The sequence below is a fragment of the Delphinus delphis genome, chromosome 20 (genome assembly GCF_949987515.2).
Source record: "Delphinus delphis chromosome 20, mDelDel1.2, whole genome shotgun sequence".
Taxonomy (NCBI): Eukaryota; Metazoa; Chordata; class Mammalia; order Artiodactyla; family Delphinidae; genus Delphinus; species Delphinus delphis.
This window is the reverse complement of record NC_082702.1, coordinates 23540233-23555673: the sequence shown is the minus strand read 5'-3', so window position 1 is coordinate 23555673 and position 15441 is coordinate 23540233. Positions and strand designations below refer to the sequence as shown.

The following is a 15441-nucleotide window of genomic DNA, read 5'->3' as shown; positions in this document are numbered from 1 at the left end:
TTAAAAAAAAAAAGAAAGGCTTTTCTGGAAATGGGGAAATTACATAGTTAATAGTACCAAATGTAACAATGTAATTGCATTGTAATCTCCTCTATATTATTTCACTTTTTACAAAATGCATCTATGTAACTTTTATATGTAGTTAAAGGAAGAGGAACTGTATAGGCTTTTAAAGGATCCTGTCTGAAAAAGAGGCCAGGGTTTCAGGATGAAGGTTGTACTAAGAGTGGAGGCCTGGGAGTGGGTGAGGGTGAGTTGTGATATTAGATCAGCAAATTGGCTGAGATCATAGTACAGGGATGGTTGGGAGAAATTTGGAGAAATTGTAAGATATAAGTGAAAAACACGAAATGAGGTGACTGTATGAGGATATGGAATTTAGACTCTACCCTGTAGACAGTATAGAGTGTCATGGAAGGTTTTCAGGAAACAACATAAATGAATCCATACTTTATAAGATCGTGTGTTCTCAAGCACAGAGAATAAACAGGAGGAGAGACTGAAGACAGAGAGAGATTACTAAAACCATGCCATTGAGTGGTAATGAAGTCTGAGTGGTACATGGCAGTGGGGATAAATATGAAGAGACAAATGTAGATGCTACTTTGAAGGCAGAGCCAATATGATAACCACCTGAATGTAAGAGCTACTGGCATGAGAAAAGAGTATTGAAGATGGTCCTTATCCAAGGTAGGGACTAGGGAGAAAAGAGCTACTTTGAAGCAAGAAGATAAATTTGGCATTAGAAATGTTGGGTTTCATTTTTTAAATTTTTAAACCACTTTATTGAGATATAATTTACATATAAAAAGCTGTACATATATAAAGTATACAACTCAATGAGACAGAGTTACGTATACATCCAGAAATGTTGGGTTTTAAAGACTAGATTTGTGGAGAGATGATCACCAGGTAGTTGGAAATTCAAGTTTAAATATTAGGAAAGAGGTCAGAATTAGAGAAATAGATTTAGGGATATTTGCATAAGTCCACGATTTTCCATGACATACCTTCTTCCCACACATACCATCAAGCACACTCAAACATTCAAGTTAAACCCTGAGAACCTCCTATATAACAGGTGTTACAGTACTATGACAGATACTGAAGCTACAAAAGTGAATAAAACATGGTATCTGGTCTCTAGGAACATACATTCTAAGGTCTGCAAAAGTTTTCTTGTTTTCTTTTGGTCAAAATCTCACAATACTATAAGGTATATCTGCTACTGCTAACAATGCATTTCTTTCTACTCCTCTAAACTTTATTTATAAAAGGGAATTTTATTCTCCAAGTAACATCAAGAGAAAACAGCAACTCCTGACTAGTGAGAGAGTAGTGAGGAGGGTCATCCCAGCTGATACCCTTTTCCAACCTCAGCCTTAACCCCGGATACAACCCCTTTTCCAAAAATAAATTTGCTAAGGGTAAAGTTAAGAAAATCAACAGCTGCCAATTCAGTCCTCAGTGTTTTGCATTTGCAATGTGCCAATAGCCCCATGCACACTTGAGGGAGTGGACCTCTCTACAGTTCTGGCACACTCACAGCTCTCTGGATTCTGGAAGACTTCCTTCTGCCATAACCCTTCTGTGAAGGAATAAGCTGGCCCAGCAGGCCTGGGTTGTTTAAATCTTGAAAATTTCCAAGAAAGGCATGCTTTCAGGATGGGCTTTCTGGCTTCTTGGAATGTTCTGTCAGATAAGAGTGTTTTTGCATGCCTGAGGCGCTGGGCCATACTGTTCCGGTCTGTCTATATGGTTTATGCGAACAATGTGATTTATGGTGAACATCTGCTTTTTCTCTGGGGGGGGGGGGGTTAGAGCTTCAATAACTGCGGTCAATCATGCAGGTGCTACCTGCTTACACAACTGACCCCCAATAAAAATCCTTGATGTTCAAGCCTGAGCAAGCTTCCCTAGCTGGCAGCACTTTGCATATGTAGTCACACATCATTCCTGGGTAACTGTGTCTCACACGACTCCACTGGGTGAGAATATTTGGAAGCTTGTGCCTGGTTTCCTCAGGACTTGACCCGTGTGCCTTCACTAATTTTATCCTCTCTCCTTTTTTTGTAATAAACTGTAAGTGTTGAGTATAACAGCTTCTGAGTCCTGTGAGTGCTGGGGACCTCAGATACAACTTCCTTCGAAGTCAGGGATTTCTCTTGTTTCCAGGGAATGTCTGAACTTTACTATTCTACTTACTTTTTCTGACATTTGACAGGGTCAATCCACACAGATCAGTTAATTTCAAGATCTGACCTGGTCAATCATGACTGAGAGGGCACTGACACCAGCATTTCAGGCAGAGGGCCCTGTCTGACTTCCGTATTTCACCAAGCCAAGCCATCTAGCCCCAACAATGGATACGGGCATGCCAGGTCTTGGCTACTGCTTAAATGGTTGAGAAAGTGGAAAAGGCACCTCACCATTTTATATACCACCACAACCAAGCTGCCAGTAGGGTGGGGCGATAACACCTCCCGGCAATTTTCTGCTGCCAATCTTTCCTATCATTTCCTTCCCAGAAACTATATACAATGTATGGATGTAATCCCAACATGGCTGCAGGAGAAAAGCCCCTGTCCTGACCCTAGAGCAAGGCTCTTAGATAGGATATGACTCTACCTGGGAGGAACATCACATAATTTAGTAGCAACATTAGAAAATGATTTCAATATAAAAAATATACCTAGAGTAAATATACCTAGAGTAAATTATATACCTAGAGTAAATTCTCTATAAAATTCACTCTCACTCACTTGTACTCTGCCTTCTTGAGTGGGAGAGAAAGAGTTGCAAGAATATTGTATGTCAAAAATTACATATAACCCACAGCCCTCCTTATATGGGTCAAGCATGAAGTGTTTAAATGGTTGATTTTGTTAGCTGTGTGCTTTGATGTTCTCTGGTTCCTGCCCCCACACCTCAAACCTGCGACCAATAGGTCACTTTATATTCTAAGAAAAGGCTTTGAGATTTCATCACCCTAGAAGTGCATCACACATGCTATGTAAGTGATACACACTAGTCTTAAAATGGCTCGGAGTCACAGCACTAGGTAACATGAAGTTAAATATATTCCACTTTACTGACTGGTAAATATATTCCAGAGATGAGTGGTAAATAAAGATAAAGGCCAAATCCCTGCCTTATATGGGAACTAATAGGCCAGCGTAAAATTTTTATCACATATTAACATAGGCATCTTTCTCCCAAAAGCTTCTCATCTATGAACCACTCAGAGTAACTAGATGTTTTGTTTGAGGACCAGCAAAAGAAGCAGAGAAACAGTGTGAGAGAACCTATTGATACTAATGAGGCTGGTTGGCTCTCCCTTTCTCTCGTTAAAACAAGCATTTATGTGTGTGTTTGTGTGTGTGTGTGTATGTGTTATACATATATTTTTAAAGTAAAAGGAGCATTTCAATTTCGTAAGCATATTTTCTGTAAGTGCTGATGCTATTCTTATTAAATAAATTTAATAAGCGTGTGCTTGGAATCCCAGGCACACACTCAGGTTCATTCCCTGTCTCCTCAGGCAATTTCAACAATCCACACTACAGTTTCATTTTAACAGTACTCATTACTGGTATCATTTAATACATGAGGGTTTGCTCAAGTCAACATCAATCTTGCTGATCCTGCAAACACTTATTTTGTTGACACAACACAGTCTGAATCCATAGGTACTAAATGTAAAAAAAAAAAATTTAACTATTTATTCACCTGACATGTTACCAAGTACTAAGAACAACTCTGTCTGTCACTCAGTCCTGTCACAGAGACAGCACTGGACAGACATCAAGCGAAGGGCCTTTCATGGAACCCCACTCCCTTCAGTAACAGAGCCATCTCATCTGTCCCCATGCCACCCATACATACTGCATCTTCTCAAAGACATTTGACACCTTAAACACAACCACTGTGAAGGTGAAAATGTTTACCTGTGAGACATCTCGTGGGACACATCTGACTCATACTTCCTCATTAACAAATAGCCCTTTACCACAGGTAAATCTTAACTAACCAGAAGACAGAAAAGCTTTGCCCTCAGAAGGAACAATAAAAAACCATTCAGAATAAAATTTCTTCTTCAATTAAGTGTTAAATGTCTGGATGAGTCTAAGTTATGAAATAAAATATCTTTATATATCTCTTTACCTGATTGGAAAACCTCATGCTCACATTACGTTGATTCTGTAGTGGGACATAACGCTGAACAGGATCAATGTCTTTAGGACTAATTAATTCATCAGCTGAAAAAAAAAAAAGGAAATGACATGATCAAAAATGTATCTATAAAACACTGTAAACCAACTGGACCTAATAGATGTTTATAGAACACTCCATCCAACAAGAGCAGAATATACATCCTTCTCAATGCACATGTAATATCTTTCATATGCTAGGCCATAAAATAAGCATCAGTGAATTTAAAAGGATTTAAATCATACAAAGTATATACTTCAACCATAACAGAATGAAATACCAGAATTTAGAAATAGAATTCAAATAGAATTCTATTCAAATAGAATCAATTGAAATTGCTTTCAACCACAATAGAAATCAATTAACAGGAAGTTTTAGAAATTCACAAACATAATAAAATTAAACAACACACTCCTAAATAACCAATGAGTCAGAAAAGAAATGAAAAGGGAAATTAGAAAATACTTTCTAATGTACTTTCTGATGAGATGATTGAAAAAGAAGACACAACATACCAAAACTTAGGGGATTTAGGTAAAGCAATGCTCAGAGGGAAACTGACAACTGTAATTGCTACATTAAAACAGAAAATTCTTGGGACTTCCCTGGTGGCGCAGTGGTTAAGAATCTGCCTGCCAATGCAGGGGACATGGGTTTGATCCCCAGTCTGGGAAGATCCTACATGACACTGAGCAACTAAGCCCATGCGCCACAACTACTGAGCCCGCGTGCCATAACTACTGAAGCCTGCGTGCCTAGAGCCCACGCTCCGCAACAAGAGAAGCCACTGCAATGAGAAGCCCACGCACTGCAACGAAGACCCAACGAAGCCATAAATAAATGAATGAATTAATTAAAAAATAAAACAGAAAATTCTCCAGTCTATAATCTATATTCCACATTAAGAAAGCAGATGAAAAAGAGCTAACTAAATCAAAAGCAATCAAGAGGAAGGAAATTAAGAGTGGAAATTAATGAAATAGAGTATAGAAAAACAATACAGAATATAAATGAAACCAAGTAGATTCTTGAAAAACTCAAAAGTTGACAAACCTTTAGCTAGCCTGACCAAAAAATAAAGAAAGAAGACTCAAATTACTAAATCAGGAATGAAACTAGGAACATTACTAGCAACCTTAAGGATTACAAGAGAATACTCTGAAAAAATGTATGCCAACAATTTAGATAACCTAGATGATATGGGAAAATTCCTAGAAATACATACATTACCAAAACTGACTCAAAGAGGAACAGAAAATATGAACAGATGTGTAACAAGTAGTGACTGAAACTTTCCACACAAAAAATGTTCAGGACCATGGGACTTCATTGATGAATTCTACCAAACAGTTAAAGAAGAATTAAAACCAATCTTTCACAAAAATTTTCCAAAAAATAATAGAGGGACACTTCTCAACTCATTCTAACAGGCCAGTATTACCTTAATACCAAAATCAAAGACACCGCAAGGGAAGAAAATCACAAATCAAAATCTTTTCTGAATATAGACACAAAACTACTCAACAAAAATACTAGCAAACTAAATTCAGTAACATATAAAAATGATTACATACCATGACCAAAAGGGACTTACCCCACAAATGTAAGAATGGCTTAACCTCCCCAAATCAGTTACTGTAATACACCATATCAATTGAACAAAGGACATAAAAATTACGTGACCAGCTCAGTAGACACAGAAAACACTTGACAAAATTCAGCATCCTTTCATGATAAAAGGCAGTCAACAAATTAGGGATAGACAGGAACTTCCTCATCCTGAAAAAGGGAATCTATGAAAAACCCATGGCTAATGTCACACTCAATGATGGAATGCTATGCTCCAAAGATCAGGAGTCAAGACAATGATGTCTACTCTTGCCACTTCTATTCAACATTGTACTGGAGGTTCCAGTCAGAGAAATTGGCAAGAAAAAGTAATAAAAGGCATCCAGATTGAAAGGAAGAAGCTACAGTAATTAAGACAACGTGGTGCTGGCATAAAGACAGAGATCAGTGGAACGGACTGATCCACTGATCAGTCCAGAAATAAACTGTTACATTATGGTCAACTGATTTTTGACAAGGGTGCCAAAACAATTCAACAGGGAAAAGAATAGTTTTTTCCCCCACACAAAATACTGAGATAAGTGAATATACAAAGGCAAAAGAATGAAGCTGGACCTCTTCTTCACACCACCTACAAAAATAAATGCAAAACAGATTTAAAAAGTTAAATGTAATAGTTAAAAATATAAAACTGTTAGAAGAAAATATAAGAGTAAATCTTTGTGACTTCGTATTAGACAAAATTACATCAAAACATAAGTAACAAAAGAAAAAATGAGATAAATTGGACTTTGCCAAAGCGATAAGATTTTGTGTCTTAAAGGACACCATCAAGAAAGCAAAATGACAGCCCACAGAATGGGAAAAAATATTTGCAAATCACATATCTTGTAGGGGACCTCTATCTTAAATATATAAAGAACTCTTAACAATAAAATGACAAATAACCCAATTTAAAAATGGCCACAGGGCTTCCCTGGTGGCGCAGTGGTTGAGAGTTCGCCTGCCGATACAGGGGACACAGGTTCGTGCCCTGGTCCAGGAAGATCCCACATGCCACGGAGCAGTTAGGCCCGTGAGCCATGGACGCTGAGCCTGCGCGTCTGGAGCCTGTGCTCTGCAACGGGAGAGGCCACAACAGTGAGAGGCCCGCGTACCGACAAAAAAAAAAAAAAAATGGCCACAGTATCTGAATAGACATTTCTCCAAAGAAGATATACCAATAAGCACATGAAAAGATGCTCAACAACATTAGTCATTTGGGGAATGCTTATCAAAACCACAATGAGATAACACCTCATACCCATTAGGATGGCTAATGTCAAAACACAGACAAGAATAAGGGTTGGAGAGAAAGTAGAGAAATTAGAACCCTCATACACTCCTGGCTGGAAGGTAAAATGGCACAGCTACTTTGGAAAATAGTCTAGAAGCGCTCCAAATGTTAAACACAGAGTTACCATATGACTCAGCAATTCTACCCCTAGGTATATACCCAAGGGAAATGAAAACATATGTCAAACGATAACTTGTTCATGAAAGTTTAGAGCAGCATTATTCATAATAGCCAAAAAGTGGAAACAACCCAAATGTCCATCACCTGATGAATGGATAAATCAAAAGTGGTATAACCATACAATGGAACGTTATTTTGCCATAAAAAGGAACGAAGTGCAGGAATTCCCCGGCTTCCCAGTGGTTAGGACTCCACGCTTCCACTGCAGGGGGCACAGGTTCGATCCTGATAGGGGAACTAAGACTTCGAATGCTGCGCGGTGCAGACAAAAAAAAAAAAAAAAAGGGAACAAAGTGCTAATACATGGGTGAAACTTGAAGACAGGCTAAGTGAGTCATAAAGGCCATACATTATATGATTTGAGGTATATAAAATGTCCAGAATAGGTAAATCTATAAAATAGAAAGTAGATTAATGATTGTCTAGCGCTAAGGGGAAGGATGAAGTGATTAGGGGTACATGGGGAGTGACTGCTAAAGAGTATAGGGCTTTTTTTTGGGGGGGGGATTGATGACAATATTCTAAAATTGATTGTGGTTATAGTTGCACAACTCTGTGAATATGCTAAAAAATATTGAACTGTAAACTTTAAGTAGGTGAAATGTATGTAATTTTACCTCAATAAAGTTGTTCTACAATAAAAATAATGTATTTGCAGTTTCAAGGAAGAAAACTAGCTCAGTGAGGGAAAACAGTGTTTCCTAACACTAAATTCTGAAAGAGATATCTGAGATGAAGCATTTTTTATGGGGCACTGACCAGAATGAGGGTAATGTCTTCAACTGCTGTTGTACTATAAGCATGGAAGCCCTTTTCACGTGGTAGTTCCTTGTTTATGATTTATTTACCTATTTTATAGCAAACACTGATTTTCTAAAAGTCTAAATTTTCTAAAGAAAAAAAATTACTGTAATAATTAACTATTTTCTAAGAACACAATGGGCAGTTCAGGCCTTGGGAAAGGAAACAGCATATTGAGTCTTTTTGCTCTAACATAAAAGTCACATAGTTTTGTTGTATAATTATTAACTAAGGCATACATAGAGCAAAATATTAAATTTCACCAATTACAAACTAGACTGAATTAGTGAAAGCCATATATTACAGAATATTTTTAAAGATTTACTGTTCTATTATGCTCATGTAATTCCAATTAACTGCCCACAAAATGTTGTTAAGCAGATATCCTACTGAGGCTCCTTTAATAAATAAATAAGACTTTGTTAGTAAAGGTGTTGTGTGGAATCTTAATAACATCCATAGAAGTTTGATGGTTCTTGGGGCAGGGGGGACAGTTATACAATAGTCAAGAGCAACTAAATGATTCAATCTTCTGAGACCTTATTCATTTTAACCAGTGAGTTGTTAACCAGATGACACACAGCTAGGTCAGAGTGCTAATTAATATGCAGTATCTCTTTTTCTAGCAGGAGATAAGTATGTGGTTTCGTAGTCTGCAATACACCTACTCATGTCCTCTACTGCCTTTTTAGAAGTGCAGCAGGCAAAAGAGAAACTGTTTCTTTGAATGCTCTTTCGTATTCAAAATGGTCATAAAACAGAGATGAAGGCATGACCTGGATTATTTCTATTCACTCTGGTCTTAACATAAGAAAATGCTATCTACACTCAAAATTTGTCTACATTCAATACATTTATTTTGGAGTAAGGAAGGTCCAATGTTTTGTTACTGACTGATATTGTTTTCAATCTTTGTTTTTTAAAGCTCAATCTGCTTATATAGAATATGGTCAATCCTGCATTCAACCCCAAGCTGTATATACAGCAAAAAGCAGGATGAAGAAGGTTTAGATCTCAAATCCCATATCCCAGGTACCAGTTTTCAGTCTCAGACTCACAGAAAAATTTCATCATGCTCATTTGTTTCCAAGTGTAGTATACAGAAACTTATGATTCTGATGTTAAAATTCTTGTCCTTAGATAGGTTAACCACTCCTCTGCCAAAATATGTTTTATTTAGCTGATTATCAACAAGCCTTCTTTGTATTCATGCTAATAAGATGGAAATAAAATTCTAACCAGAGATAACCTTACCAACTTGGCTTGATTCTAAGAAAACTACCTTATGTATGTTATTTTTTTCTTTTGGAAAATCTTAAAGCAAAACCTGCATAAATAATATCAACTCTTTATCAAAGAGCTGTCCCTTTAAAGAAAACAATTTTCTACAGGTTCTTAAATTAGGATTAAGTATATATGGAGACACAGAAAATATAGTCAGGAAATGAGCAAACTGAAGACAGCATTAACTTAATTTTCTCTTCTTTGAATAGCTTCTGTCTGCTCTTATATATATCATTTGTGTAAAGCTTGAATTGGAAATCTGGACTTTGAAATATTCTTCCCTAATGGAATATAAAAAGGAACCAAAGATGATTATTCTTACAGCACAAACAAATTTAGCTTTTATGCAGTAATACTAAGAACAACAAAGACAATAACAGTATTTCACACAGTAAGCAGTTCTTTTAGTGCAGGTACAGTATTTACAGTCAGCTTGTTTCATAATCTGTTTGTCATAAAAGAATTCTGACTATTATGATAACCTTTTTGACGGAAATGCTAATAATATTAAAAAATTTAGCAAGGAATGGTATAGCAAGATGCATAATGCTTTTTTGTGTGCATTAAATTAACTTTCATTTCAATGTATCCAAAGATACTTCAGCTGAAGTTTTAGGAGAAGCTGAAAAACAATTCTTCAAAGAATTATGAATAGTGGCTCCATTATGCCTCCACCTCACTGAGTAAACTGCCAACATGTATTTACTGGAAAGAAGAAAACTTTGAGACACCTGATTCCTTATGGCAAGTGGTTTACTATAGGTATGACCAAGCATGATTGTTATACTAAATCACAACTGTATTCCATTTATAAAAGAGACTCAAAGTTTCCATAGCCTTCTGCTAGCACCCTATCTACTAAGCTGAATGCAGCCCAAAATGATCATAGTGGTACCCACACCTATTTGACTTTCTTCCCAGAAACATCCATCATCATTCAGTGCAATAGACATATTAATGTACTTTTCCATGCTAAGAAACTCCCCCAAGACCTCTTAACAGCATGAAACACCACCCAAATCCAAAAAGAATGTCAATGTCAACAAAGACATACTTATTTCTAAAGACTTGATAATAAGGAAAAAAACTGTTCCCGATCTTCTTCACTTACCCAGGAGTTTTGCAATGACATAAAGGGCTTGTCCCCAAAGAAACAGTTTTCCATCACGGCCACAGTTGCTAGGAAATCGCTTCTGACTACCAGGGTTTCTTTTTTCATATTCTACAAAATCAGCTGGCACAAAGTAGTACTTTGGTATGACAGGATAACCTATGGAGTTTAAAAATAAATATTTAAAATATAACAAATCAGTATCCTCCTCAAATTTTCCCTTCAAAAACTACAATGATGACAAAGCAGAAAGAGAGAAAGTTGTCCAACAGGATAGGAAAATTTGACTCTTTTCAGAAATTCCCAGTGAAAAATGTGGGAAAAGCTTCTTTACTTTAAAACTAATTTGACAGGATATGTTATATGTTAGCCAACAATGTGTACATAATCTCTTTTAACAACATTTAACACCTTTAAATGAATCAATAAATATATAGTATGCAAATATGTAGAGCCATAGAAGAAGCTATTTTTAATAGAATTAGTCTGTGGAAGCTTTACAAATGAGATACTGTGTAATCTTAAATGAAGAATTATAACCCTGAGCGATTGCTTAGAGCAAAGAAATCCCCATTTTAAACATTAAGGCCATTATCTACTATTCAACATCACTGAGGAGAAAAAAAAAAAATCCATCTTCCCCCTGTGACCAACTCATTTAAAAATATTTCTTGGTAGAAACTAAAAATTATTTTAAGACTAGAATCTTTGTGGATGATGTAAAGGGAGAAAAACCAACATTCTAATACAGTGCTACAGAAGACTTTTTGTAATATCATCCCACACTGAACTTAATTTTTCTAATAATACTACACAGATTTCCCTAAAATTTGCTTCTTTCTTCACGCATCAATAAATAGTGATATTTGTGTCTAAAACCAGTGAAAAGGTCTATGATACACAGATAATAGTCTGAACATCACTCTTTCAACATAAAGAAGCCTAAAGTGTGATACACAGACTACCACCTCAATGCATCAATGATCTATCACTGAATACTAAAAGATCTGATTCAAGGGATTTTAAATATATTCATTACAACATTCATTACATTGTTTCTCACATTGGACAAGTGGTTATTTGGAGCATAAAGACAAAAAACTGGTTTTAAACATTAACATTTATTTGAAATTCAATGTTTATCCATAAACATTTTGCTACTTTAACATTACACAGACTTTAAAGGGTGAGCATACAGTATAAAGTATTTACTCTAAGATACTGTGGAAAACCCTAAAGAATATCATAAACTTCATGTGAGACAGGAATAGGGCCCACTGCTGTGATTTCCAGTTTGTGCATCATGTCTGTAAGACCACCCTCTTTTTTTTTTTTAATTAACACACCATAATTTTTAACTTTCAGATAAATAGGTCGTCAAAGCTGTTCACTCATGAGAATATTTTACTATTTTACTAATACTTCCAAACACCAAAGATATCTGGAACTTCTCCTCTGGAATTCTTTCAAGAATTAGTTTTCTAGTTGTACGAAAAAACTCAGTTATGTTCCTTTATGGCCCTTGCTGGTGTTTAACTGAAACCAATATATTATTTATAAGTCTGGACCTTTTGACCATTTCTAAAATATTAAACCCATCCTCAAAGGATGACATTTTAGAACCATGGCAGACATTCAAATTAATGTGAAAAAAGCCCTGAAAACATCTCCAAAGAGGAGGTCAAAATATTCTTGGCAATGGTAGTACCCTTAGGCTAGGGCAGAGCCTCCCTAAGTGGCCCTCTGAAGGGGGCAGTACTCACCTGAACAAAACATTTCTGGTGACATGGATAAAAATTAGTCATTTTATATTATTGTCACATTACATCCAGTGAAGGAGTATTACAGTAGGTAATAGATGAAGAACCTCTGCCCACCTGGCAAACTACAGTGTAGTAACTATAGCCATGAACACTTAAAATTCATCTCCCTCTCTATCACCTTGCCTAATGAACTCCTTTCATAAAAATAAGTTTATTATAACAAATTAAGAGATTATTCTTTCTAATTTGTTTGCAGCCCCGTTCATTTTTTCATTTCAATATAAATTGTTCTGTTTAGAAAGGAATTATTTATACATTTCAAAGGAACATTAAGGGAATGCTGGTAGAAAGAATTTCTTGAAAAAGCATTCCTGGGGGTGCTTCAAGATGGCACAGGACTAAGACATGGAGATCACCTTCCTCCTCACAAATACATCAAAAATACATCTACATGTGGAACAACTCCTACAGAACACCTACTGAACGCTGGCAGAAGACCTTAGACTTCCACAAAGACAAGAAACTCCCCATGTACCTGGGTAGGGCAAAAGAAAAAAGCAAAAACAGAGACAAAAGAATAGGGATGGAACCTGCACCTCAGGGAAGGAGCTGTGAAGGAGGAAGTTTCCACACACTAGGAAGCCCCTTCACTGGTGGAGACAGAGGTGGTGGGGGTGGGAAGCTTCAGAGCCACGGAGAAGAGTGCAACAACAGGGGTGCAGAGGGCAAAGCAGAGAGATTCCCGCACAGAGGATAGGTGCCGACCAGCACTAACCAACCTGAGAAGCTTGTGTGCTCACCCCCCTGGGGAGGGTGGGCGTTGGGAGCTGAGGCTCTGGCTTCGGAGGTCAGATACCAGAGAAAGGACTGGGGTTGGCTGTGTGAACACAGCCTGAGGGGGCTAGTGCATCACAGCTAGATGAGAAGGAGTATGGGAAAAAGTCTGGAACTGCCTAAGGGTGCGTGAGGAGAGAGAATTCAGAGCACCACCTAAACAAGCTTCAGAGACGGGTGCAAGCTGTGACTATCAGCGCAGACACCAGAGATGGGCATGAAAAGCTAACACTGCTACTGCTGCCACCAAGAAGCCTGTGTGCAAGCAGGTCACTATCCACACCTCCCCCCACCGGGAACCCGTGCAGCCTGCCACTGCCAGGATCCCATGATCCAGGGACAACATCCCCGGGTGAACACATGGCGCACCCCAGGCTGTTGCAACATCCTGCTGGCCTCTGCCGCCGCAGGCTCACCCCACATTCCGTACCCCTCCCTCTCCTCAGCCTAAGTGAACCAGAGCCCCCTAATCAGCTGCTACTTTAACCCCCTCCTGTCTGGGAGGAGAAAAGATGCCCTCAGGCAACGTACATGCAGAGGTGGGACCAAAACCAAAGCTGAAGCCCAGGAGCTGTGCGAACAAAGAAGTAAAAGGGAAATTTCTCCCTACAGCTTCAGGAGCAGCGGATTAAATGTCCACAGTCAACTTGATGAACCCTGCATCTGTGCAATACCTGAACAGACAACGAATCATCCCAAAATTCAGGTGGTATACTTTGGGAGCAACTGTACAATTAGGGTTTGCTGTCTGCAACTGACTTGTTTCTGATTTTTATGTTTACCTCAGTACAGTTTTTAGTGCTTCATATCATGGGTGGATTTGTTTATTGGTTTGGTCGCTCTCTTCCTTTTTTTTTTTTAATTACTGAAAAATATTTTTAAAATTTTATTTATTTTAATTTTCTTTCCTTTTTCTCGTGTTCTTCTGAGGCGTGTGGCTGACAGGATCTTGGTGCTCCGGCCTGGTGTCAGGCCTGAGCCTCTGAGGTGGGAGAACTGAGTTCAGGACATTGGACCACCAGAGACCACCTGACCCCACGTAATATCAATCGGCAAGAGCTCTCCCAGGGATCACCATCTCAAATGCTAAGACCCAGCTCAACTAACAGCCAGCAAGCTCCAGTGCTGGACACCCCATGCCAAACTAGCAAGACAGGAACACAACACCACCCACTAGCAGAGAGGCTGCCTAAAACCATACTAAGTTCACAGACACCCCAAAACACACCACCGAATGTGGCCCTGCCCACCAGAAACACAAGATCCAGCCCCACCCACCAGAACACAAGAACCAGTCCCCTTCACCAGGAAGCCTACACAACCCACTGAACCAACCTTACCCACTGGGGGCAGACACCAAAAACAAAGGGAACTAAAAACCGGCAGCCTGCAAAAAGCAGACCCCAAACACAGTAAGTTAAACAAAATAAGAAGACAGAGAAATATGCAGCAGATAAAGGAGCAAGGCAAAAAAACACCAGACCAAACAAATGAAGAGGAAATAGGCATTCTACCTGAAAAAGATTTCAGAGTAATGATAGTAAAGATGATCCAAAATCTTGGAAATAGAATGGAGAAAATACAAGAAACGTTTAACAAGGACCTACAAGAACTAAAGAGCAAATAAACAATGATGAACAGCACAATAAATTAAATTAAAAATTCTCTAGAAGGAATCCATAGCAGAAAAACTGAGGCAGAAGAACAGATAAGAGACCTGGGAAGATAAAACAGTGGAAATAACTACTGCAGAGCAGAATAAAGAAAAAGCAATGAAAAGAATTGAGGACAGTCTGAGAGACCTCTGGGACAACATTAAATACACCAACATTCAAATTATAAGGGTCCCAGAAAAAGAAGAGAAAAAGAAAGGGACTGAGAAAATATTTGAAGAGATTATAGTTGAAAACTTCCCTGATATGGGAAAGGAAATAGTCAATCAAGTACAGGAAGCACAGAGAGTCCCATACAGAATAAATCCAAGGAGAAACACGCCAAAACATATTAATCAAACTATCAAAAATTAACTACAAAGAAAAAATATTAAAAGCAGCAAGGGAAAAGCAACAAATAGGAGAGGCAGGACATACTTAAAGTGATGAAAGGGAAAAACCTACAACCAAGATTATTCTACCCAACAAGGATGTCATTCAGATTCGATGGAGAAATTAAAACCTTCACACACAAGCAAAAGCTAAGAGAATTCAGCACCACCTAACCAGCTTTACAACAAAGGCTAAAGGAACTTCTCTAGGCAGGAAACACAAAAGAAGGAAAAGACCTACAGTAACAAACCCCAAACAATTAAGAAAATGGGAATAGGAACATACATATCGATAATTACCTTAAAT

General features: G+C 37.9%; 1 protein-coding gene across 4 annotated transcripts in view; it reads right to left on the bottom strand.

Annotated features, from left to right (window-relative positions):
* Window positions 1–15441, bottom strand: part of PHKB (phosphorylase kinase regulatory subunit beta) — a 194282-nt gene that overhangs the window by 92904 nt on the left and 85937 nt on the right. For all 4 annotated transcript variants that reach the window (XM_059999140.1, XM_059999138.1, XM_059999139.1 and 1 more), the window contains 2 exons: window positions 10494–10652; window positions 4165–4259 (listed from right to left, as the gene is read on the bottom strand). In XM_059999140.1, coding sequence (XP_059855123.1) covers window positions 4165–4259; window positions 10494–10652 — 254 coding nt within the window. The remainder of the gene's footprint in view (window positions 1–4164; window positions 4260–10493; window positions 10653–15441) is intronic.